This window comes from Apteryx rowi, unplaced genomic scaffold (genome assembly GCF_003343035.1).
Source record: "Apteryx rowi isolate R43461 unplaced genomic scaffold, aptRow1 scaffold_363, whole genome shotgun sequence".
NCBI lineage: Eukaryota > Metazoa > Chordata > Aves > Apterygiformes > Apterygidae > Apteryx > Apteryx rowi.
The window spans coordinates 74689-101333 of record NW_020450119.1 but is presented as its reverse complement, the minus strand read 5'-3'; the positions used below and the strand labels follow the sequence as shown (position 1 = coordinate 101333).

The window sequence follows — 26645 nt, the reverse complement described above, 5'->3', positions numbered from 1 at the left end:
TGCCTGTTCAGCACTGTGCAATGAACCCATGTTCCTGCTTCATTGCAGGAGAGAGTCTATACCAAGTTAGTCTTTTTCTTTATTTACCACTGGGTGTCCTTTCTAACAGCTCAGATTTGGAACAGTCCTGGCTGATCTAAGGACCAAATTAGGGAAAAAACACAGGTTTGAAAAGCCCCCTATGGTACAAAACCCACAAGTATTCTTAAGTCTTGCTCTATAAGCCACCATAGTAATGCAGTTCCTTTCCCTCCCACTGAAGTTCTGTTTGCAGCAAGGCACTTCTGCTGCCATTTGTGGGTCTCATCTGAAGAACTTGCTGTTAGGAGCATCAACTTCATTACAATAGTGCATCAGCAGCTAATCAAGCTTGTCCTATCCCTTCATCCTTGAAGGAAGACAGTTGGGAAATGATCGTGAACAATGCTTCCAGTGCAACTTTGCATATGTACAGTAGAACTACTGTGTTCCAGACTTTTCTGGTCATCTTTTCTCTGCAGCCAAGGTGACAAGCAGCAAGTTACTGAATGCTAGACCTGGACTGTGACCACACCTGGTGACTGCTATCAGAAGTAACACTTARATGTTTTTGACAGGAGAAAGCAGCATTATTACAACAAGCAAATTTTAGTGATTCTGTCAAACACCAGTTTTGTTTACCACTTGTCTAATGGCCCAAAGCAAGCTAACAGCAAGGAATCAATTAAGCTTGAACTAGCAGTGCTGTTTCAATGCAGACATAAGTTGCAACTACCCTTAATGTCAATGAAGGTTAGGTGCATTTCAAAATTAGAGAACTAAGTCTCTAGAGCAGATAATAAATAACTGACAACTGTTTAATCTGAGTTGATAGAATGAGCATGTGAATATGATTCAGGATAGTCAGTTACAGCTTTGTATAATGTCTTGGAACATGTTACTACATTGCTTTAAGGCAGTCAAAAAACTGCTGCCAACCCTACCATATCAACAAAGTTTCTTTTTTAAACTCTGTATCACCCCCTCCCTTTCTCTTTGTCCTTGAGCTTCCCCTTTTGTAAAGGGATAAGCAGTGGGGCAGTCTTTCTCTGAGGAATGACCTAATCCTAATGCAACACTTGCCAATTAGAGGGACTGCAATTAAGCAGGGATGTATCCGATTACCTTTCATGCTGTATTTGGTTAACACTAATTAAATCTATCTCTTACTGGTTTATATAGGTCCAGTTCCATCAGGAGTAGACAATAGGTTCCTGTTTATATGTAGACGCAGTTATCTGTTTCCTGATAGAGTTGTCTGAATTTAGTCTCCTTTACAGAAAGGCAGCTCTAAGRCTATATATTACACACTCACTCACACTCGCTCTGCAGCTTGGATAATACAAGAAAAACAAGCCAAGGAAACAAGTCAGTAACATTAGCATGCCCTTGAAATTAGTTACCTTCTRCTACAGTTAGATGAAATTCTCTTGTGGTATATGCCCTCTTTCAAGTAAAGTCATGGAGTAAAACTGTGCAAGACCRCTGGAATATTGTATCATCATCTCCCACAGGCCTGACAGTAGATGCCTTAAAAATCCAYGTACTGTTGCACTTTCTAGTACTTCTCTACAGTGAATGACGCAGACAAGAAAGTTGGTTCAAAGCAATCATCAGTGAGGTTCAAGCAGGAACAATGTTAGAAACTCCCCAARAGCAGCTCTGGAAAACTATGCTTCCATTTTCTGAAGTGAAAAGGAGTTATTTCTTCTCTAGAGAAGTGGCCCTAAAAAGGCATAAGCAGTATGTTAAAACATTGCTGTAACAAAGTGGGAGCTATCATTTCAGCCAAAGTSACAGATGTCAATGAAGATCTGGTACAGAATCTTATCAGAAGTGTGCCTACGTAGCACTGTATCTTCCTAGCCTTGCCCTGGAGCTATCCCACACTGGGCTGGGAATATTGCCTGATGAAGCTGCYTCACAGGATGGAGCCAGATCCCTCTGCTTTACAGCAGTAGACAACTGCAAGAAACAGTTCACTGCAGAAAGCAAGCTCTTAAGAGAAGGGAAGGGGGAGAGGGAAGTCACCTCCCTCTAAAAGGTCAAGCTAGCATTAAAAGCTTTATCCTGCCCACACCTCCTTACAATGTGTCACACAACCATCTGACCTACCAGTACAAGTCATGAACTTCACGAGCCAGYGCAATGGTTTAGGCCCCCATGATAATTAAAAACCAATAGAGTATTTTGTATTATGCTAAAGAGGAAATTGAACCGAAAATACAGCAGAGATACCATTGCACAAGCTAGTAAGGCTCTCTGCTTCAGCTCTAGCTTTCTCAGTCTTTTTCCTAATTTCAGCTCCAGAGCATGAGATGAGGAGAGAGGTTCTAGCTTCATAGCACATCAGTTTCCAAAATAGGCAAGCYTGGTTCCAGCTGTTAACTCCTATAAAAAGTATTAAGTCATGACTTCCTCAGGCAAGAGAATGAGGCTTTCATCCAGTCAAGAATTAAACTTCYCTGAGTAACTTAAATAAAGCAGCAAAACACCACAGTGGAGACTGACAGCTTCAGACACAATAGACCAGTGACCCACAGCAAGCCAGAACTGCAGATGACTTCTGAAAAGGTAACACAAGCCACAAGCAGTCACTTAAACATGTTTTCTAATAATTGCTGTTACAATAATCCTTCTTAATTGACAGAACAGATTACAGGGTAGGATGGGGTTCCTCAGCCACACAAAGCTTTTTCCCTCCACAGCCAGTTTACCTAATCTAGTAAATTGTGAACAACGCTATRTAAAACATGCTAGAAGATGGCTCTCTATTAACTACTGATAGATGAAAAGCTCAAATATTTCCATATTCTGAAGAGGAAGATCTGGGTCTGTAGAAGTGGCAAAATGTGATGCAACTGCTGTATTGAGACCTGTGCAGTTGCCATTTGTCTCTCCCTGAAAAAACAGGAGACATTCCTCACATTCGCCAACAGGTGATAAACCTCTCAAAGGCTATTACTTCACCTAGATAGCTGGATGATATTCAGCCTGCCATGGCTTATCTTGCATTGAGGCAAGCACCTCCTAATGCCAGATTTATTCGCAAAGGAATTAGGAGGTATTTTAGGCCATTACCACATTCTTACAGGTAGAAGGGTTCAGACATGATTATACTGCAGAGTGCTGCATGCGGCAGAGCTCCCCAAGTAGCACCAATCCTGGCTGGTCRATCTTGGTTCCAGAAGCAACACAGMAGCAGCACCTGTCTGAATTTTCCTTTTTAAGCCCACTGGTGTCAACAGTTAATCTTTTCAGATTCCTTTGGCTCAGTCATTCCCCTGCAATACTTATTTATTTGGCACTAAAAAAAAAAATATCCAAGGTAATGTAGTGCTGTCTGACAACCCTGGGGCACTGACTTGCCTTTTCTGCAGGAAAAGAACATGGAGAGCTACARGCCAGTTTCTTGAAACAGCTCAGCTATGTGCTTACTGTTAGATCATTTCTCTGCATCTAGCCTGGACTTTAGCTGCTATTGACAAAGGGTCAAATCCAGAAGTAGCTTCCTTGACACAAACCTCTTCCCTCACAACCAAAGCTACCAAACCACTTCATCTGGACCAAGACTGACTCATAGGAACATCACATGCTAATCATAGCTCAAATGGACAGTGGTTATCTAGAGATAAACCCTGCTGCCCACAATCCTTTGCAGCTCAGACCCCTTCCTCCCATTTCATTTGCAGAGTATGCGACCTCCTATTTCACAGGACTTCTGTATCAGATCTTCTCAGGAAGATCTGCTGGGCCATACCTGGTGAACACTGTCAGAGGTCCACTGAAATCAGTGGAGTGGCATCAATTTAAACTCCCTAAAAATCCAGTCAGGTCTTTACCAYACTGTATATAGCTCTTTACAAATAAAAGCATTCGTTGTCACTGAAAAATTGGTGGGGAAGCCAGAAGTTTATGAAGATGCTGTCCTTTCAAACAGAATTAGGAACTAGACACTGAACAGAGGAATCCAAAGTTGCCTTCTGACTCGCAGTCTGCAGATGGATGACTGCTGCTGTCCTTTCAGACTGCCTGAAAAATGTTTTTTTCCCATTACCAGCAGATTTGCTTTTGCACAGCCACAGCATCACAGCACAGGTCAGCAAGCGACTGATAGTCATCAGATGCCAGTCCCTTACACAGATAAACATGACCTACACGTCTGGATGCAGTGTCATATTGCCACGCTTGGAGCTGCCTCTGGCAAGCTACTTTTTTCCTCATTAAAAAGTTCAAACCCATGTCATCTTCTCCCCAATTTTACCACGTGCCCTACAAAGTTTTTAAGCATTTTGTTGTGATGGTGCCACCTGCCTTGTAGTCCTCTCCTGCATCGCAAAAATGCCTGGAAGTGACAGCAAAATGAACCACATTCATCACCCGTGAATCTTCAGCCTGCCTTTTGATAATGACCATAGACAGGTCTATGACTCTTCTGCTGGTCTGCAACACAAAGTACAGCTGTCTGGTTTATCTCTCATTTACARTTTAATATCATCACAATCCTGGCGAGCTGCCAGCATCCTTTCCCCACTTCCTGCAGTTGTGCAAGTTGCTCCAATCGGAGCCCAAAGACCTCCATGCAAAGGCCGACTCGAAGCTCTTAAATAGCCTGGAGGGGAGGAAGCAGCAGTTCTGGTCCATGGATTTGAGCCATCAACAGAACATCACCTGCCAGACCCTTCCATCCTGTCCTGCACTTCACTCAGCAATCAAGTCATTTACATCCAAAAGCTGCGTCCTTGATCTCCCTGGCTACCAAACAGTTCAGTGCAAGGAAATGCCTGGAAGGTGCCTGGTCTTTCCTCTGTGGACAATCCTGCTGCCCTTGGGAAGTGCATTTTCTATGCACCTTTCATACCTGGGATCCTCTTTTAGCCTGGAGTCCTCCTCCCATGAGAACACAACCCAGGTGGGTCCCTTCTCATTTAACCTATTTTGCATCTTTCCCTTAGTATGAGACAGAAATCCAATAGAGATTCCTTAGACTTCTCTATGTGACCCACTGCTTAATCAAAGTCCCTCTGTAGGTTGTTGGTACATGCTGATAGACTTTGAAATGCAAATGCCATTGTATGTATATGGAATATTTTATCTCATGTATCACATCCTAGATCTTGGTTTATGTTTCCCAGGACAAAAACACCTCTGTCAGTGATGGGGATGAACTACCATGGGATCAGAATGCAGTGAGGTCTTAGAAGAGGGTAACCACCAACTGACTGTCCCCCTCCCTCCCCTTTTCCAAGGCATGTGTAACATGGGAGAACCGTACACCCATTAATGGTGTAGATCTGACAAATGTGCGGGACTGATCTTTTCTAGGCAAGGTCTGTCAGACACAAATTGCTGCCCCTTCTCTTCCCCAAAGCCTGTTTGCTCTGCAGCTTCCTCAATTAGAAAGAAGTTTTTTTTTTTTTTCCTAAAGACAAACACATACACACACTCCCCCCACTCAGCCTTGAAATACTGACAGATCCAAAGGAGCTACTTGGGGAATGAGGAGCCCAGTAAAGCTTTCTGCCCTGGAATTGTGTCCAGAGCCCTGCTGGGCTGCTAACATCACCCCACAGCTCTGTAAGCGACCAGCATTGCATCGTGGCAGGGCAGGAACTCAGGCCCGCAGAATCTGGGGCAGCTGCCAGGCATCCAGGAGCTCCAAGCCTGGGCATGCAGTGGGGAGCCCTATCCTAACCACCACTCCTCACCTCCCCTTTCCTCATTTTCGTATCCCAGTAGCCAAGCTCCTCCAGAACAGGGCTCCTAGAGTCTGCACTTTCTCTGACAACACCTTGGCTATCTCCCAGACTTCAGYCTCATATGGAGAGCCTAGCAACTCAGAGCAGTGTGGATCAGGCCCTCACCTTTGCAGAATATCTCACCCAGCTACAGCTGCCCCACTTCAGCCTCAGCCAGTTCCTGTTATGACCATGGATCCTTCTTAGGAGTCTATCTTCAGCCCATTTGCTACTGTCTTGACTCAGACTTGCCTGTCTGCTCTGTTTCTGCCTTGTATTGCATCTTTACCCTAACCTATTACCAGGAAATAGCTCCCTTACTCCAACCAAAAGCCTCTCCTTGGGATTGCAGCACAGGGCAGCGTGCCCACATGTGTGGGTTCACACACACTTCCCCCCAACGAGACTAAACCGATGCACCATCCAGCTGGGGGTCTTTGAACACTAGCCTGATGTTCCCAACTGATTCAAGGGTATTTGTTTTTTGTCGCTCCATTTCGGATGAGGCAAAGCTGTCATCCTAACAGTGAGAAAACAGCTCACAAGCCAGTTAGACATACTGAATAATCAAACACTAACAATACCAGTCACAAGCTAGAAACCAGAGCTGGACAAAGCACATTCAGCAGATCTGTGCCTGTTTCAGTCTCTAAAGACTTGGGCTCGTTTTAAGTTGCTCCAAAACTTTTTGTGCYGCAACACATTGATATGCTGAGGCCCATTTGCTCTGGAAGAGCATAAACCAAGACCATCAGGGTCACAGGCAATGAGACTCACTAAGCGGGGATCTGGTCCAGCATAAGATGAACAGTTCCACTGATCCCAGTAGATCCCTACCAGTTTGCACAGTGGTGGTTTATGAACCCTGATGCTCAGGCTCAGTGGCCTAACAGATCTGAAACACTCCAGACTCCTGCCAAATGTTTCCCCAGGGCTGGGGTTTCAGCAGGAAATACACATAAATGTAACAAGCACAGGAGGCTCACATTTGTCTTCTAAGCTTTCATAGTAGGTTCCAGCTATTCTCCAGCTGTTCAGGTTTGCACGCTGCTGAAAGTGGCCAGCTCAGAGCAGAGAAAGTTCTTACATGGGGAACAACCTGGGAAAGCAAAAAGATATCTTTCCGGTGACTCATTGCAGGACCCTACAAATTACTTACCAATATTGGTTAGGTTTCTGAAGGGCAAAAATCTCCTTATGCATGCAGTTTAAACCTCGCATCTCAGAGCAATTCTGTGAAAAGCAGCATGGTCAGAATTAAGACGAGCTCAGCACCTTGAAGGCTCTGTGCTGTTTTCTTGATACTGCCTCAACACAAGTGAGCTGTTTGTACTGTGGTCAGGGAAAGCCACCCTGTATTCACAATCCACCTGCTAGGCAAAACTCAGCCACACTGCCCATAGCAGATTTCCTCCACTTCCCTAGCTAGGTAAGGATACCCAGGAGTGGAAAGCCCTTGGTCCAAAGCAAAGCCATGAAGAACTGCTAGATTCTCTCCTGCTGTTCGGGAACATCACATTAATCCTTCATATGCCACTGTCAGGTGCTTTTATACTACCGAGGGATTGCTTCTCCCTGTTCCAGTACCGAAGATGGTATTTGCAAGGCTGTAAACTGCACTTCCAGGCTCCCAGCGGCAGAACTGGAAAAAAACTCCACAGCTCCATGTCAGCAGGAAGGAGAGGCCAATCTCTCCTCTACCTCCTCCAAAACCTTCTACCTGAGGTAAGGGAAACTCTGTAGCTTTCAGCACTATTGCCCAAGATTAGATTTGAGGCAAGAAAGAGGCTTTTTTTTTTTGGCCTTTGTTGCTTCCGAGGTAACCCTGAAGCAGCTTACAAACAGGAACCTTTAAGAGCAGGAAACAGTGTCTCATCCCTGCTTTCCCCTGTGGCCTCGGGCCAGTCTTCCTGCTGCTCCACATCCCCTTGGAGGTGAGTGAGGGGGTGTTGGATTAGCTGCTCCACTACTTGGGAGATTTGGATTAAATTCCTGGTTCTGCTGTAGCTTTCCAGGTGCCTTGACACAAGGAGCTGCCCATCTCTGTGCTGCAGTTCTTTGTCTATAAAATGGCAGCAGCACTAACCTTCCAAAGCTCTCCCAGACTTGGGTTGAAGGATTGACAGCTTAAATAGACAAGACCAGACACATGCACGCAGTACATGGGATCACTGATTATAAAACCCTGTCACACAGCACTCAGTCAGACACAAGGACAGAAAGTATCCTGAAACTTTGTGATCCCACACACTCAGAGYAGGACTCACAGCAAACACAGCGTAACAGGGACCTTAGCAATTGTTAAGAGGTCACACTTACTACATCTTTTCCCATTAGTTCAAGTGCAGTTTCCAGCTCAAGTCCTTTTTAGGGCCCGATTAAACAGTAAAAAAACCCTTGTGGATCAGACAGGAAAAACATTCTCCTTGCTGTTCTCTGTAAAAGGAAGGCAGATTTTTTACAGCTCATCTTGAAGATTTCTTCCTGTACATTTATGTAGCATAAACAAATATAGTTTATAGTGTGCCTGGATCCATCCTGTCCCTGACATGTTCTAAAGTGAAAGTCAGGATTTATGCCAAAACGCATACAAGTCAAATCAAAATGGGAAGATGCCCAACGGCAGGATGCATCCCTGATGGGGGGGATGAACAAGAGCAGAGCCTCTGCCACACAAACTCAAAGCAAGMGCAGTCATCACCAGAGCACAGGATTTTGCACATTAGACACACTTGCAGCCTTCTCACTAGGAGACAAACAAACTGGTCTAAGTTGGGTAAATAAGCTTCACTCACTGAGCTACAGCTTTGACATTCAACCAAGGCCCCTTGCTACTTCTGTACATGCACTGGAAGCACGATTTCCTCCCTAAAGGGAAATGGAGGAGTTTTTGGGTGGCTCTGGGTCTACCAGGCCCTTGCCTGGGGTCACGCAGAGACACTTGATCATTCTGTGCCCCAGTTGTCCACATTCAAAACAGTGACCCTCCCCGAGTTGAGCTCGCACTTGCCCATACCATCTCTTCCAAACATATAAGGGACCAAGGTATGAGCTACTCACAGCACAGCAAATTCCTGTGGCCTCATGAGACACAGAACATGCTGTTCTTCCACTAGCCCCACAGGCTCCTGCACCCTCTGAGGTTTCAGCTGTTGCTCACTTCCACAGTTCTTGCAATAACAGAGTAACAGCAATCCAATAAATATCACTATCACACTACTTTCTTACAGGGATCTCTGCATTTAATTCTGCAAGAATTAAAGAACAGCAATGACAGGGTATGTGTTAGGTGTCACAGGTCCTCCGGCAAACTTGTTCTCATCCATGTATCTGTCCAAAGGCGCATACATTATCATTGGTTCAGATGTTTTAGTGGCTATTTCTTGAACCAGTTTATATTTCAGCTGCTTTTTGTGGCTGCTCTGCTTCATGTGTTGATGTTTCCCATCACACAGATTTGAAGTATGGTTTAAGTCACTGTCATTAATATCTACTTCAGGGGAAGCCAGAGCAGAATGTTTTTATGGAAAAGTTCAGAATGCTGAGTTGAGGATTGAAGTCAACCATGGCCTGCTTTCCCTGGGCAACACTACGATGCAGGGGTAAAAGGAAAGCTGAACTCCCCTGCAATCACCCAAAACAGGCCTGAGGAAAAAGGCTGCTTCTATCTCATGCAAATAGATCTGTTTTCACTGAATACAGAGTGTTTCTAATATACAGCAGCTCAGGGCCTAGTCCAAGCTCCTGGAGAAAGGTGATTAGTCTCAGGAAATGCAGGCTGGAGAAGAGCTCACCTCCCCAAGTCCAGGTACTCAGCCCAGGCAACAGCCCAGCAGGTATTCAAGGCGTATTTGTGAAACCACTGACAGTGTACTGGGGCAGTAACACATCCTTTTGTATACTTTTCAGTATAGAAAAGGAGCTCCAGTGCTGCCAGCTCTCACTAGCACAGTCATTATTTAAAGCAATCAGATAATAAGGCAGTATCATTAACAGACTCTTCCAAATAATTGATTCCAGAAGGTGCCTCAGCAAGGCATAGAGTGTCCCTTCCATAAACAGATATTTCCTCTCAGTCCCAAAATCAAATTGACTGTTAACTAATAGCACACAGCCCCAGGCACTTCCTGGCAGCTGGAAGAGAGGATGACTTGAGATACTACTACGAACCCCCACTGCACATCAGCTATAACAAGGAACTGTGCTTAGGGCTGTGATAAGCTGGAGACAGGATGCTGCATAGCACTGTCTTCAGACCACTCGCTAGATGGAGAGAAAAAATAAACACATAAAATAAACTGATTATCACCTTTCCATTTGTCAGAAGCACACATTTCCTTCTTCTTTAACAAACAAGCCACAGCCACACAATAAAGCAACAAGCTTTGAGATCTCTCACCAACACATACAAAGCTTTTTAGCACAAGTGCAAGCTATTTGTTTATTCCCTGCTGCTCTTCTGTAGCAGGGAGGACGATTTCTGCTGAACCACYAAATCGTTGCCCCACCACCTAAGCAGGGCACACAGAAGCAACAACAGATCAGTACTGGAGAAATTCATAAGAGAACAAATAGCTGGAAATTGGAGCTTGACAAATTCAAATCGCAAATAAGGTCTCAACAGTGGCAGTTATGGAAAACAGTAATGGTAGCTTTCCCCCCCCGCACCTGAAAGTTTTACTCAAGAAGACAGTTTATGTTTATTTTTATCCTTTGCAATGCAGGTTAGGTCATAGGACCCCCATTAACACGCATCCAGCAGTATCAAGAGCAGACATCTCCAGTTCAGTGACAGGTAAGATTTTGATTGCCACCATAAGAAATGAGGCAGGGGGGACCCCAAGGAAATAGATTTTATGCTTTTCCTCTAGCCCAGTGGGCCCTGTACATGGCTTAACAGCCTGGAGGTAAAACACATGGCTGTTCTGCAGAAACTGGATGAATCACTCAGACTGGTTCAGCCAACCACAGGTTCTTTCGGGTGTCTTTTCTTGTGTTTCCTCAGGCTCTCCAACTGCTGCTGGTCCCAGGAGGTACTTCCTCCCCACAAGGATAACACCACTGGCATCCCATTTAAGATGGCAATGACCTACACCCTGGGCACTCGGTCTGACACAGGACTGGGAAACTGCTCACCGCAGATGCCGCTGCTGCCTGTGCTCAGGTAACTCCTTTGACCCAGCACAGGGGACATCAGCCAGCCAGAAAACAGCACGGTTGGCTAAACACAGCTTTGCTTGGCCAACAAACCAGAACACAACAGCCACCCAGGGTGTGCTTGTTGCCACTGGCCACAGGGACATGCTAGCACCATGCAGTGGTGCTCTTGCAAAGCAGCACTGGGATATACATCCTTTGAAGCACACAGTGGCTAGATGTCCCTGAGTCCACAAAGCAGAGTTTAGTCAGTGACTTTAAGAGATAGGATGTGAAATATCTAGAGTAGTAGCCCATGCAAACAGGAAGCTGAACCACAGAACAGAACCGTGGCTTTTTCCACAGGCAGCTCTGATTATTTTACGATTGCCTCTTTCACCCATTTCTGACGAGTTTTACATAGTTCCTCTCCAGTTTAACTGTGGAAACATCCATTGCTTCTTTCACGACTGAAGTAATGCTACTTTTGGGAGGGTATGTGGAAAATGCAGATATTTAACAGCACACTTAAGGCATATCAAACTAGAACTAGAGAACCATGAGCAATTTTTTTTAAGCAATAAAATATTTAAAATAATCATAAAGTAATTGTGTGTGTGTGTATATATATACACATATATATATGTTTTTTTCTTTTTCCAACCCTCTACCCTTAAAACATTTTAAGATTTCTATATCCTTCTTCCACATTTGTTTAGTCTGTAGGTTAACCTCCCCCCCACATACGCACACACATCACAGGTATCAGAGTTCAAGAAAAGAAGGGTTTACCATAAAAAATAAACAATAAATTCTGTAGAGAGAAAGGACCGCCTGTCAGCCCCCCTCTAACTGCTGCTTTTTTTCCCCACCCCATAGAGTTCCCCAGAACTGCCCTACCACATACAACTTGAGTGCCTGGGACAGAGATGGGGACACCGTGAGGTGCCGCTACGTGCTTGGAGAGCAACTTGGCTGTGCTTTCTGCAGGAAATATCCCTTCCTCCTCCTCAATGAGGCAAGTGCCCTGCACCCAAACACCACCAGCAGAGCCATGGGATCGGTCACCTCACATAACTGGGACAGAGTTGGTTGGGGTCAGTAACAACGCGGGGTTCAAAGGTGACCTTAAGGCACCCAAAACTTTGGCCAAGAGCCAGTAAAATTTTGCAGTAGCAGGGAAAGGGGAGGCAGGGAAGAGGTGCCTCAGTAACAGTCAGACCTTACTCCRCTCACCTATAGACATGTGGTCCCCTCAAGACCCCTCAAGAGCTGAGGGAGCAGGAGAGGAGCAAGCTCTGCTTTGAATGCTCACTTTCACAGGAGCCCTTACCTGCTTCTGTAGCAGCTGCAGTTTCCCTGGCCAGCACTGGGGCTATTTCTCTTCAGCACAGGATAGACATTTTGAGGTGACTTCTGTACATGACCAAATCACAAAATCCACACCATTCTGAAACAGAGCAAGAAACCGAGCAACTAAATAAAACTTCAACATATGCATCTGTTTACCCAGCCACACAGAGCACTCTTACCCCCCCACACCTCTTCCTTAGCTTTATTCACCTCTCCTAGGGCTCTTCCAAATTCAGCCTATAGACTCCTTCTAGTGGTTCCTCAGACCTCCTCAGATGAAGGATTTGGGAGTAGAAGATATCTATTTTCTCCCAAAGAGGYTTTTAAGCTCTCACAGACATAGAAACAAGCTTGGAAATGCTGAAACACACCCTTCAGGCCCTGCAAGCAGGGGCAAATAAATTTGGAAAACAAAAAAAAAATCCTAAAGRACCAATAAACATACTCAAAACTTGATTTCAAAATGCCCTTGCATTTCTTTAAACTCACCCAGAGCCAGCAATGCATCCCGGGCACAAAAGCAAACCTCTTGCCAAGTGTCCTGCTAAGCCTCCCCAAGCCCTTGGAGGGGGGAGGGAGCAGGGCTCCTTTTACCACAGGTGGGCTTGCTTTAGCACCTGACCCCAATCACCAGGCCCTCCTCACGACAGGGGCTTCACCTGGGCTTCCCTAGCCTCACAGCCAAGGGAACAGCAGGCATAGAGGGCTGTGACTGATCCTCCCTTCCTGCTGGAGCAAACTTTGGCAGTGCCTTTCCTCTAAGCAGTTTAGTCTAAGTGCTAGAGCACTAGTAACYGCACATACGCCTAAAACGGAAATTTGTCCTCCAAGGTGGCCATGGAGAGAAGTCTCATGCTTTGAATGAAGCAGGAACTTCTCAGGCTTGAGCCAAGGGGGCCCAGAGCTGTCTTGAGGGGGGACTGGCTCAGCCAGCATGCCCCTAACGCCTGGGCAAGCGGTCATGGGGAGGCCACCCTCCAGCAAATCCACATCTCTCTTTGAGTTTCTGGACACCTCCTGCAATCACAGGGAGAATGCAAACACACCCCAAGAGTCTGCTGCCGTATCAGGCTGGAAAAGACCATTTTTTCTATCCTTCATTCATATGCTGGAAGAGGATACAGCACTGTATCTTCCCATACGTGTGGGCCTTGCCCATGCAATGGGATCCTGGAAGTTTCTTAGCATATAAGTACAGCCTCCCCTCAAAGATCCTGGTCCACATCAGAGTGCAGATGCATTGGTGAAAGAGAAAAGTATTCTTTAAAATAAAAAGTATTATTTAAATAACACAGCCCCCAATAGCAGCAGACTATTCAAAGCTAAGTGAGTGATCTAAATTTTATTTTCACTGTAATTCTCAGGCAGGGAAACAAATGGTAGAGATACAATTAAAAAACATCAAATTAAAGTTAAAAAAACAACCTCCCCAAAACCCCAAGAGAAAACAAACTTTTCATAAAATCTGGAGCTAGTTTAGCTTGGCAGCCCAGAATAGCACTGGCAAGTACCTCATTTCTGATTTGCTTGAAGAATTGAAAATAAAATACACACCAAAAAAGGAACAAATCATGAAAGAAATAAATTTGGGCTTCACAAGAAGCAGGCTAAATGGAAGCAAAAAGCCAAAATACCTTTGATTCAGAGTCAAGTGAAACATTTTGTCTCCTGGCTTTTTCTGCAGCCTTTAAAAATACATATTAGGTGGACTTCAAAGCGAAAATGTGAAATATTCAATTTCAATGGTTTTGTTTTTTCTTGSCTAAAAAGCTTACCATATTCAGTTGAGGAAAGTGTGTTCAGCACAAAACTGCAATTTGTAGCAAATGAATTTAAAAATAAAAGAAAGATAATCGCAAGCTCAGCTCTGGTCTCCCTAAGGCACATTTTATTATTCATTCTTTGTGGTTGTTCATTTTATTATTCATTTCCTTAAAAAGGAAAGAGCTAAGAGCCCCRCTGTAAGCACTCCTGGCACACAAAACATGTAACAAAAGCAGTCCTCACACTAAAGAGTTGTCTAACGGCAGGTACCCRACACTTCAGCAGTACGTTAGGCTTTCCCTCAGCTGGAGCTAACCAGGCTTRGGGCCTCCTGCTCTCATCCTGGCACCAAATGGTGCTGAGCCCTGCAAACCACTGCTCCAGCCTGCTGCCTGCCTTGAGGCATTGGGGGGTTAAAACCAAAGCACGTGGCTCACAGTTTCAGACCCCTCATGCAGTCTGAACAGACTTTATATATAGTATTTAGCACGAGATAATATAGGAAGTGGTGTATGATAACTGTTAGAATAGGGTAGGAATATGATTAGTAGTTTAAACCTATACAAGTAACCACTAATTCATTACAGCTCAGGTCAGCTTAACTTTACCTAGTCTATGTGGAAGTTAAAGGATCAGAAAGTTTTGGAGGGGCAAGCAAGGTGAAGCAGCCTTTCCAAGGGTGACGGGAGAAGAAACAGTCGAGTTCTGAGAAGCCATGGGACATAACTTTAACCTTACTAAGATGATACGATTCTGCCCAATCATTTTATATGGATTTAACTACTTTTATATTATAAAATAATAGAACAGAGAATTGGCAGCCCAACTGTGTTTCCCTCTCCTCAAATGATTATTCATGCAGAGGTTTTCCCCAAGGATACCCAAACCCTTCTTGAAACTTAGGTACATTGGATGGGCTTTTGCCTCCTAGACACTTTTCCTTAGAATTGGCACCAACGACTGTTTTAAAGAACACTAAGTATTCTCATTTTTACTTTTGTTTCTCTTTTCATTCTGTGTTCATGGGATCATTATTGCATACATTTACTTTCACACAGCTCATGAATTTGCTATATCTGTATTGCACTATTATTTATTTGCTTTCTGTGTTGCATACCTTAGTTGGCAAGTAAAATTCTTTTCATCTGTTACCGTGAAAGCTTACTCTCTTTGGGCAGGTTCCTCAAACCCTTGTGATTTCCCAGCTGATGTCTAGAGGCCAAGCCAGTGCTTCAGATGTGTCTTTTTGGTTCTTTCTGGTTCAGGAAGTGTGCACTCTAACATATGATGGTACAGGCTTGGAAGGGACCTACCCCTTGGAACTGATGGCTGAGGATTTCCCAAGGCAAACAGTGACCCTGACAGCTGGGGCTTGGATGCAGGAGATCCATCCATACAGTGCTTCAAATGCAGAATGGAACCAGGCTCTGAGCTCTGTTCCTCTGCAGTTCACTTTAACAGGTAACTGTGTCCCCAAGTACATGCAAGTGCTATGTCACACATTTTGATTACCTCAGGTCTTTAAGCAAGAGGAGAAAAGCTGTGCATACAGGCAAAAAAATCACACAGCCTGCTTTTGTATAAGCAAGTATTGCCATGGCTTTGGGGAAAGAAAAATTCAATCCTCTACTAAATCAGTTATGGGATCTTGGAAAAGATACTGATTAATATAGCTGAAACAGAAATATCTTTGCTATTATCATTAATAGCTATGTACAACAGTTCAGACTTCAATGTAACCTAACAGATACTATCTGATGTTCTTTCATAARAACAATCAAACCAGTCAGACTGCAGATCCATTTAGCATAATATCCTGCCTCCAACCACGGCCAGTATCTATTGAGGAAGATCTCAGCAGAGCAAAGGAAACAGCCCTAACAAAACACTTTTTCCCTTCTTTCCAGTGGAAAAGCCAGTGGAGGACTGTTCTTTTGGGATCAGAAGGCCTACATTTCTCAGACCAACCCCAGACAACGGGGAAAGGATCAGCCTCCTGCCATATGAAGAGGTTTCCTTTACAGTGGTAGCTGCCAACACAAGAGAAAGGTGACTGAACCCAGCTCCTTGCAGCATGCTCAGACTAAGACCAGGGAGAACTGACTGTGCACCTCTCACCACCTGCACAGTGTCTGGCCCTGAGCTGCAATGTACTCTGAAACACCTATCAAAAAATGCAGGGTCAGCACCAAATGTCTTCAAAGGCAACAGGAGTCTTTCCTCAAATATCCATGGGCCTAAAAGCCCCCAACTCTATTTATATGTGCATTGGTCATGCTGTTAACCCTTCATCAGTTTGGGAACCTTCTAGGTTTCCACCTCTTTTGCTCTTTCAAACACATCATTTGTGACAACAAATAGGTTTAGTTTGATGGTGTTTCCTACCCCAGGGAATTGGTATCTGACCCAGGCAGGGCTGATGTGACCACAGTCACTGCTGATTCCTGGAACGTAGGCAGGGTCACGCTCCACCTTTTCTAGCTGCTCTCTGCAGGGCTGCTGGGCTTTGTAACATTAGCCTGGAAGCCCTGGAAAGACTATAGAGAAATCATATGGGCCAGCATTTGTGTCTGAAAAGCAAACCTCTCTGTTGCTAGAAAAACGCACAGAGCCCCTCTGCTACCCTCAAAGCAAAGAAATAGCAAGCAATTCATGAGTCTGTGCCAGTGGCAGGGTTGTTTGTTTTTCTGTCTGTGCAGGAATCTAGCTCTGACGTAGAGCATTCCCTGATCCTCACCATCTGACACTGTATTTTCTTGACCTTCTGCAGGATGAGTGATGTGCAGGTCCTGGGTCCCTCTGGGTTGCGCACATGGGTGCTCACCAAGGAGAGTACCTGCGCTGCATCTGTGAACATCACATGGGAAAACAGCAACGGCAGGAGGCCCTGCCAGGCTTCTGTGTGTTTCGTGGCCACCACGCTGACAGGGTGAGGACTGTCAAAGGCCATCATGGGCTCTGTTGCTCAATTTTGATTTCAGTATAATGGAAGGAAGCCTACAGTCTGACCTATACAACTTTATTCTTGCTTTACCCCTGGGGTCTAGGTTACAGTCTGAGCTCAGATGCATTTGGATCATGCAGGGTGAGTATCTGCAAAGGGGTCTCCCATTTGTTCTGTAAAGTCCACACAATCACAGCACCGTCCAGACACAATTTTGCCTAGGGAAATGCAGCATTTCTAGAAAGCAGAGGGGACTCTTGTCTTGCCACAGTCTGTTTCACCCAGATGCAGTCTGATAGCCAGTCTGACATTATGCTGTCCTAATGAACAGGGACATTGTGTCAGAGCTAGGAATTCAGCTTCATCTTTGCAGCATCCTAGCAGTGCAAGGCTTGAAGTCCTGCCCCCTTATTCCCAGCTACATGTTTCTCCAGTTTATATTGCTAGTCTTTGGTCTAGGAGATCGAGAAACCTGAGCAACCCCACAGGCAGACTGTAGGAACTCCTCAAACTCACTTTAGGTGGCATCACGACTAATTACATTTCACTTAGTTTCTCAAGATTAGAAATGAACAACCTGTACAGAATTTGCTACAATTCAGGGTTGGCCTTTGACTTTACACAAAGAAAAACTGCAAGATGTGGACCATGAGAGAGCAAGAGGGTTTAGTAACACTACTAGGTATGCTGAGTTGGGATAATTCTTATTAAGGAAAGCATGCAGGGTAACATTAGTGTACGGGGTGCCAGGAGATGACAAAGGATAGAGGTTTTCATTACAAGAAAGAATTCACAGCTAACTAGGCTGCCCTCATCCTCCTAAGAAAAGACAGGAAGGTGCATGAGGCAGCAAACCCTGTGGCCACAGATTACTGGGAAGCCGTGGGCACAGCTTGCTGTACACAGCAGAGTTTAATATGCAACCCTGTGTCAATAGGCGTTTTGTACTATTGTAGCACTGTGGGGTGTCATAGATTTTCTCCTCTCTTTCAGCTGCAGGCCACCCACAGGGCAAAGGTAAGCAGAAGTGGCAGTCCCGTTCTTCGGGAATTTACTTTTACAAGAGGAAAGTAGTGTTTTTGCACTTGGTGTTTGGAGATGGAGTTTGCTGGTGGATAAGAAAGAACGTGAAGGTCTGTACAGAGCAGTATCACCATCTTGTGGGAAGGCTGCAACACCCCTGAGCAGGTCTTTCTTTCCATTTTCCAGGATACATAGAGCAGCAACTAACTGATGAGCGAAAAACCAAAGTATCAACTTTCCCTTGTGTTCGCAGGTCTTTAATTTCAGCCAGCTGTGTGTGAACACGCAAAGCTTGGAAAAAGCTTTTCTACCCTCTTTCAGCTCCCTCTTGCATCCCAGGACTCAGTCAGTTGAGGGAGACATGCTGCTGCTCCCGCTGATTGCTCTCAGTATTCTTGAAAGTGTATTCTTGAAACAAGGGTCCAAGGAGAGGGGTGCAGGAGAGTGGAGCTGTTGGGAAAACAGCCACTAGGGTCCACAGATGGGACACAGTGAGTCAATTCATTTATTTTCAGCATCTGCTCCCAAGGCAGAATTTTACTAGTTTATCCATCAAGATGAACTAGAATGTCCTGTTTCTGATCACCTTAAAACAGATACTGTCGAAAAATGTCAGGGAAGTATTTCCCTTTCTTCTAAACAAGGAACACCTCTGCAAAAATTCAGTGGTCCCAGGGCTAAGACTGTAGTCAGTCCTTAACTCTTTCCATTGGCTTTTGAGATAAATAAAGTGGGAAACAATTCAAGCATTAACAGTAGCTTGCCTTYAGGTTGCAGAAACCAACACAATCTAAGTGACTGTACTAAAGCAGTGCTGATGCTGAAGGAGAAACTGATTGCATCTGCCTGAGCATGATGGAGCAGAGAAATGCATGATCCAAGCTGCTCCACTTTTTGCTGCCAGGTTTTTGGATTTTGGCTGGTTAACACATACAAAGAACAGACAGCTTTGCCTGTTCTCCTTGCTCAGTAACAGATATTATCCATTTTCAGATCTCTTTGCCCCCTTGTTTGATGCCTCCTTTTTGCAGTTCTGCTGTGTCTCCAGGACCGAATGCAGCTGTCTGTCCCCAGACTGAGCATAGGAGACATGCAGGAGGACAATCTTCAGAGGAGCAACCCTGAGTGCCTAGTGAACAGCAATAGCACGCACGTGCAGGTGGAGATACCTCTTGAGAGGTGTGGCACCAGGAGGAAGGTACTGCCCTGAAGTTGCTGCAGTGGGCTGCAAAGGCCMAGGGTTGTAGCTGCCCAGAGGAATCCAGCAATAGTCCAAGCGGATAGACCCACTGCACTGGTACAAGACTGAAATCCTGTCTTTAGCTAGGCCTCCAGGCACTGAGAGGAGGAGACACATAGTCAAATCAACCTGTTCTTTCCTGTGCTACAAAAGCACACAGATCCCCATGCTAAGTCCCAGATTGTGTCAGGTGCCGTATACATACAGTCTGCGTGAGCGTGAACAGCAAACCCTACAGAGCCCATGCAGTAAACAGGAAAGGCAGCCCCCAGGAGGGCTGTCCCCCTTCAACAGAGGCCTAGAACAGGGTATTCACACCATCTCACTATGGGCCTTTAATATAGGTGTGTGGCTGAGACATGTGGCCTCCCAGTGTAGTCAGCAGAGACAGGAGGTGCTGCTAGTGCATAAATCCCGTTATAGGCCCAGCTAGACCAAGTTCAGGTACTCTGGGCTGAGGAATAGGCAATAGGTTCCTAACACAGACACCTGACTTAACAGCCTGTTAGGAAACAGGCTCTTCCAGAGGATTTGACTTAACTATGGTGTCACACATGACATGGGGARCAGTCTGGATAAAAGATTTTCAAAGTCTTAGTATAGTGCTTTATCCCTGACACTGATCCTGCCTCATCAGCCTGTATCTCCCATACATTTGGGGTATAAGAAGTTTTTTTTGCTCATGCAGAGCTCCCTCCTCCCTAGGTAGAACATAGCCTTCCTAGYCTGAACTGTCAGCATCTGAGGACAAATCATTACACTGCTGCTTCTTCCCCTGCGCTTTTCTCCAGGAAAATCCCTCTTTCTTCATCTTCACCAACAAAATTACTGGCCACTACAGTAGAGCATCACCCAGTGCATTCAGGAAATCCCTGGCTATCCCAGTGACCTGCAAATACAGACAGGAAGATGACAGTAACAACTATTGCCCCTCTGTGGGCCAAGATGACAAAGGCTTTGGCAATTTCAGCTTTGACATTAGGTTCATCAAACCAACTACAGAGGGGATGACATGGCTAAAGCAAGGGGCTTCCCTTAATGCCAGCATCAATGACCAGCTCTTGATCAGCGTCTCAGCCAAAAGTGACTTGGCCAGCGCCCGCTTGGTGGTGCAGTCCTGCCAAGYGCTAGGCAACAAGGATGCTGTTAATGCTCCCACCTTCATCATACAAAAAGGGTAAGAGCAGTTCACCTCCAATTCACCCATTCAAATCCAGCCTTGTCTAGGAAGGKTTGGGTCTTCTTGAACCTGTTGGTCTTTCAGCAGTTCCCATGATAACATTTGGGGAAAAGGGAGTTCTTAACCTAATTATTTGCTGCTTGCCCTTCAGTGGTAGCAAAGCAGCTTCATTGCCTTGGCTGAAGATATGGCAGGGCACTGAGAGTGTGACCATGTGCCTGGGCTCCTGTTACCAACTCACAGTTCTGGTAACTCACAGACAGCCACCAAATCTTTGTGGCATATGCAGGATACAAAAGCCAGAGATGAGGGTTCCTTGAAAGACAATTCTCCTCTCTGCACAGCAGCAGACATAAGCCTGAATTTGTACTGGTAGCTGTTGCCCAAGTCTATGCAAACGCGAAAGATGAGGGATTAACTGCAGGTATCACTGCAGCTAGGGACTGCAGGTTGTCCACTGTCACTTCTCCACCCCTCCTTCTCTTTTCAGTTGCTTGAATTTAAAGGCAGCCAAAGAAGTGATTTTAGAAGACTCCAAAGACAAGTTGTACAGCTTYCGGCTCTCCTCTGTAGCCAGTACTATTCCTGAGGTACTTTCTTGCTCCTGTTTTTTATCCCACTGCATCTGCGTTCTTAGGCAAGCACCTGCTCTGTCTTTGGGAGGCCTTTTAGAACTATGGATATAGCAAATTGGACATGAAAACTGCTCTCCTCCCCTCTTCCCCATGTGGACATTTTCCAAGTATTAGACATGCCCTCCTCCATGCATTCTTCCCATTTTAATCTCCCACTGGAGCAGAGGAAAGGACACTTCACATACTTCTCCCTGGATGCATAGAGAGTTCCTGGATGCAAAGAAAGTTCCCACAGACATGCATCCTTGCAGCCAAGAGCACCCTGGATGATCTCACATCCTTCCTGTGAAACACATGCAGCCTCACATGCAGCCTTGTTTTCCTGTCCTATGGGACACACTAGATATGTAATCAAGAAACTCCATCATATACRCCATGAAGATTAATATAAACTCTTATTCATGCATGAAATAGCAAATTCCATTTCATGCTAATAGTCTCCTTTTGTCCACTAAATCATGTACTTCAAGAACATAAAGCAGAGATCAACACAGTTAGCAAATCAACGGCATATAGCTCAGGGAACATCATGGCACCAAAGCCTTCAAAGGTACTGACAGAGGAARCAGAGAGGGAGGAAAAAAACAAAAGATGCTGGGAAATAAAACCCATCATCCTTGTTTCCAGGTGTTTGTCACCTGTGATGTGGGACTGTGCTGCAGTCCAAGCAGGTTCAATCTCTGTCCTGGGTGCCAGTCCTCTCAGAGCCACGGAACATCAAAGCAGATCTTGGAGACAAAGCTGTATCGGATCAGCACAGGACCCATTCAGATCACCAAGAACCCCACCAGTGGTAAGAAATTTAGGATCTCGCTACAAGGGCACTGTATGGGAACTTCTAGAACACARCAGGAGATGAAAGCTTGCAAAGTGTTAAGTCTGGGCACTAAGGTAAGCAGCTGTCCCACTTCCCCAAAAGAGATAGTCAAGTATTCGATACTTTTAAATTAGTCCTTTGAGACTCATTTATAAGGACTGTCAAATACAGTCATCATATGCTATTATAGACTACATTAAGCAAAACCAGACTGTATCCAATAGGCACCATTCAATGTTTTAAACCAAATTAGAACCATCTCCATTTATTTTGATACTTATTTTGATGCATTGGCATTGCAGAGGAGAAGGTAGCACTCCAGTGTTCCCAGCTGCCTAATCCCATCAAGATGACAAGTCAGCTTCTGACACGGTCTTCTATATCCCAAGAGACAACACTGAGATCCCAGATGGGCCTGCACAGGCCTGAGGGAACCCACTTAGAGCCCTGAGCAGAGATGCTGTACATAACTCGTTAAAAGCCTGCATTTGACAAAAGGCTTCTTTTGTCTCTGGCTAGTAWTAAATGCTTTCTTGTAGAAAACTCKAACACTATAGAGAATACATATACACTGGGTGAAGCTCCCTGGGACACTGGTGTGATGGTCAGATGCACCAGTGAGCTAATTCTCTACAGGGGTCCTATCTTAAGACCAGTGGGCCTCATCTGTCCTACTGGGATTACCCCATTTGGCTCGCTGCCGTTGTCTAGGGCAGCACACAAGCAAAGCCCCATCATCACACTCACTAAAGTTGTTAATTATCACTGCTGTGACTGCAACAGCCTATGAGGGAAGCTCACCAAAGCTGACAGTGGTCCACAGTGCTAAGTGGACAACCCTGTACAAAGACACTCACAGAGACCCACAGCACAGCTGTAACTCACAGAACTTAAAAGGCTGTTCCATCAGCAACTGAAAAGAAGTCAGGTTAAACAGAAAAGCACTGACACACAGAATCAAATGGCAGAACTTATTCACATGGCACCTAAGAGAAAGAAATAGGGCAGAAGGTTCAGTTTTTTAAGATTATACTTCAGATGCCCAAGGAAAAAGTTCCTTTAAACATATCAAACACTACTATGACTATAACACAACCACTAGTTGCAGACATCAACAAGGACTGAGTTCAAACAGCTTCTAGGGAATCCCTTAAAATAAGCAAATGCTTTGTTAACCATTCAGAATAAGCCAAAGAAGCAACACTTTCTCTTGCCAGARAAAACAAGTCTGCCCAAGCTGTCTCTCCACATCACCTTCTCTGAATTTTGCAAATYTGCTTTTAAGCTATCAGTAGTGACTGCAGTTACATTATTAAGCCGTGGGAGAGGTCTGGTAGCAGAGGATTCATGACAAAGGCCCAAACTGTTAGGGATTTAGCTCTTCCTCATCACCTTTCATGTCCCTTGTTAATCCCATTCACCCAGTAAATGTTAGGTTAGTTAAATTAGAAATAATATCTTTTTGTTACTCTTACAGCCAAAATTTAAATCCAAATAAAATTTAGAAAGTATCAAAATTCAGATCAAACCACAAGCAGGTCTTGGCCCACTCCAGCTGTTGCCTCAGCTTGCAAATACTCTGTGTTTCCGTTTTTAAATGGTTTTGAGCATCCCTCCTTACAACATATGTGTAAAGCTGCTGMTGATGGTTCCTGTTTCCTTAGATATTCTTTACCTTTCCTTTCTTCCCTGCAGGGACCAACTATACAGCTTTGGTGGTGGGTGTGGTGCTGGGATGCACAGTGACCTGTGTTGTCTTCTTGTTGGTGAAGAAATCCTTTGTGGGGGTGCAATACAGGAATGTTTCTCTACAGCTATGAGGCAACTGCTGCAAAGAGCATCCTAGGGATAAATTAGCTGAGAAAGCCCCTTTTCTCTTTGGATTCACCCCATAAACGTTTCTGCTCTGCATACTGTGGAAGCACTCTGATGCTTCTAGAAGACACTTCAGCAGGCTGCCCATATGAACACCAGAGCAAAACTTAAGAGTATGTTCCCATGTGTTAAGTCCATTTATAATTCGTAACTTGAACTACATCTCCTACTCTCAAACAGGCAAGGAAAGAAGAGAAACCTAAGCTCACTGAATGCACCAGGGGACCCTAGCTTACCTCCTGGCCCCTCCCCCAGTATTTCAAGCCCATGTCCTTCTGCTTGCCATGCCAGGGACTCAGCATGCCCTCCCTCTTTCTCCTTTTCCCTAARTCAGACTTTCCATTCTTCTGGGCAACAAGGGAAATGAATGCTCCCTCGTCCATGTTCAGATAACTCTAATTATAGTTAGGACCTCTGCCACACACACCTCTTTCCCCCCACTCCATCCCTTTCCCCAGTATTTTTCTGCCTGGGCTCTGGAGTAAGGCACCCATCTCTACTGGGAGGACAGACAGAAGACATCATTTTTATAGGGGAYGACAGCAGTAGCTGCCTTAAACAGTTTGCTTTATAAGCTCTATCCAATCGATGAGAAAGGTGTAATATGTCCCATGTTCTTGCCCCTCCACTTTCAAGCTCCTGTCCACTGATGCCCAGAAAATTCCTGGAACTCATGGAGCTGACTAGGTGTTGTACATAGGTTACCGCAATACTTCCAGCCAAAGAAATGCAAACAGATTGCCTGCAGTGCTCTGTGAGCTCAGCCAGTAAGACAGCACCCCTAGTTTGTGTGTGGTTCCCAGAAAAATCAGCACCTGGAGGTTGCAGAGAATGGATGGATTTCCAAGGAAATGAGCCTTGCAGATAACAACCCTAAGACTGAAGTACCAAGCAGTCCAGAGTGCGATACTGAATCAAACAGTGTGTGGGTTTAAAATCTCCAGAATTTGAAGCTCTCCATTTGTTTGAGCAGCAGTTTCTGACTTTGGGACAAAAGGACCCGTCATGTGATTTAAATGCCAAGAATCCTCCATAATCAACTGTCTACACAGAAGACAGTGAAACATTATGTATTTGCAAGCGTTGCTAAAAGTTTGTTCTCACTGCAATATTAAGAGTTGCTACACTCAAGTTGCTTCATACAAGCTAAGTAGAGGGAGAACTATCACACCACAGAACACATGCTAAACAAGTATGTCAAGAGCTGGTGTGTTGTAAGGAATTCYGATACTGTCTCTAGCTGATCTCTCAGTGGGTCAAGTCAGCTATACATGATTTTTAACCCGTACTACCAAATGGATCATAAACATAGACCTTTAAATTCAAATTAACTTTAAGCTAAAGATTAGCATGAATGATGGTGAATTAGAGAAAACATTAATTACACCTCAAGCTAAGAAACTGATAAGGATAGGTTTTTCACTCAAAGGTTGAGAGTTACAAGGTGACAGGAAGCAACATTACCCATGTAAACTAGTGGCCCAGAAAAGAAAAAACAACAACAAAAATTTGGTGTTATTTGCCACAGCCTTGTTGTACATTCTTGTGTAAGAAAAGTGTTTTAAATAGGACTGCTGAAAGGTTTTATCATACTGTATTCTTACAATTAAGGGGAGGAGAATACATGCCTTTTTAAGGCATGGAGCAATTTTAATCAATTGCTGGAAAACTGAAACCCAGGATAAATATCATGTCTTCGATGCATGAGATGTGATACTTTATAGGCCTGCTTCTCAATTTGAGAAGGATCAAAGCACAGAACACAAGGTACAAAGGATACAAAATGGAGGACTCAAATTCRTCACATAGGAAGTTTAAAACATAAGGTTCATCCAAAAACCATTACTTTTTCTGTAACCTCACTTCATGATTTTAGCTGAGGTAAATACATTCGAGGCAAAAAAATCAAAGTGATACATTTGTAGAACATGATTAACATGGAACTAAAGCAGGGAAGTATGCTACAGTACTCAAAACCAAATACGCCATTGCCTTTTGGAGGCCTGTATTTCAACTCTGCTGCTTTTAACTAGCTTCAAAATAAACAGGAGTTATAGAAGTAGTCCAATGTGTTGTGTAAATTTTTTGTGGAGTCAAGAGACTTACTGCTGTGTTGAAAGCTCTCTCATAATCTAAGAATTACATGAAAACTGTTACCATGAAAAGTCATCAACTCTCCATACATCATTCTTGATAAAGTGGACTGAGAGTGGAATTGATTCTGTATGCATATGGGAAGTCAAAAAACAGTAAGCAAAAATTATGGATACTACTGCCTTCATATTTTAATCCAGTGACATAATACTTCCCCCCACCTCCCCAAAAAAGAGTAAGACTTTYCTGAATGCATATGGCATGACACAGAACAGCTTCACATATTTTCTACTTTAATTCAATGTTATTTTCCAAGGCTTTAGAACCATTTTTTTCCAATCCTTGGCTAAAATTGCTCTTACTGTATGAGGACTTAGAAGAATTATCATCACTAATTGTTCAGAGGGTTGTCTTCTCAAAGTCATTTGCTTGGTCTGTTACTAGAAGCTAGACCACATCCACACAGCCAGCATCCTTCCCTCCCCACAGTCCCCCATTAAAATTTGTAGACACACGCACATACACATATCACCTCTCCAGTCACTTTCTGACAGATCGTGCAATTATTCCTCTCTGTTTTGCAGTAGCAGCTTCAACACTGGGTACTGTTTAGATTACTAAGAAGATAAAAAATGGGCACCTGATATGAAAGAACAAACATATAGCAACTCCTCTTTATCGGCTCCTATATGGCAAGAACAAGGAAGTGTTGCAAAAATCAAAAGGCAATGTACTTTGTACATCAGTGAACTTCCTTATATCACAAACAAAACAGTTCCAACAGATACTGGCTGGGACAAAATAAGGGCAAGTAGTGGAATAAGGACT

At 44.4% G+C, this 26645-nt stretch overlaps 1 protein-coding gene across 4 annotated transcripts; it reads left to right on the top strand.

The window, feature by feature from the left end:
• Positions 1-401: 401 nt before the first annotated feature.
• Positions 402-26367, top strand: LOC112969688. 4 transcript variants are annotated; one of them, XR_003254775.1, is made up of 16 exons: positions 402-2592; positions 4079-4930; positions 7300-7481; positions 10762-10920; positions 11772-11910; positions 15275-15470; positions 15917-16058; positions 16780-16938; positions 17057-17094; positions 17947-17970; positions 19008-19174; positions 20008-20393; positions 20887-20986; positions 21659-21922; positions 23544-23836; positions 24360-26367. XR_003254775.1 is itself a non-coding variant. In XM_026073210.1 (15 exons), the coding sequence occupies exons 2-15, from the start codon at positions 4661-4663 to the stop codon at positions 23666-23668; spliced, it is 2253 nt and encodes a 750-aa protein (XP_025928995.1). In that variant the 5' UTR covers positions 402-2592; positions 4079-4660; the 3' UTR covers positions 23669-26367. The 4 variants fall into 4 exon arrangements, 3 of the variants coding, with proteins under 3 accessions (XP_025928995.1, XP_025928994.1, XP_025928996.1); XM_026073210.1 differs by having other exon boundaries at positions 21659-21824; positions 23544-26367; XM_026073209.1 differs by having other exon boundaries at positions 23544-26367.
• The last annotated feature ends 278 nt before the right edge of the window (positions 26368-26645 follow it).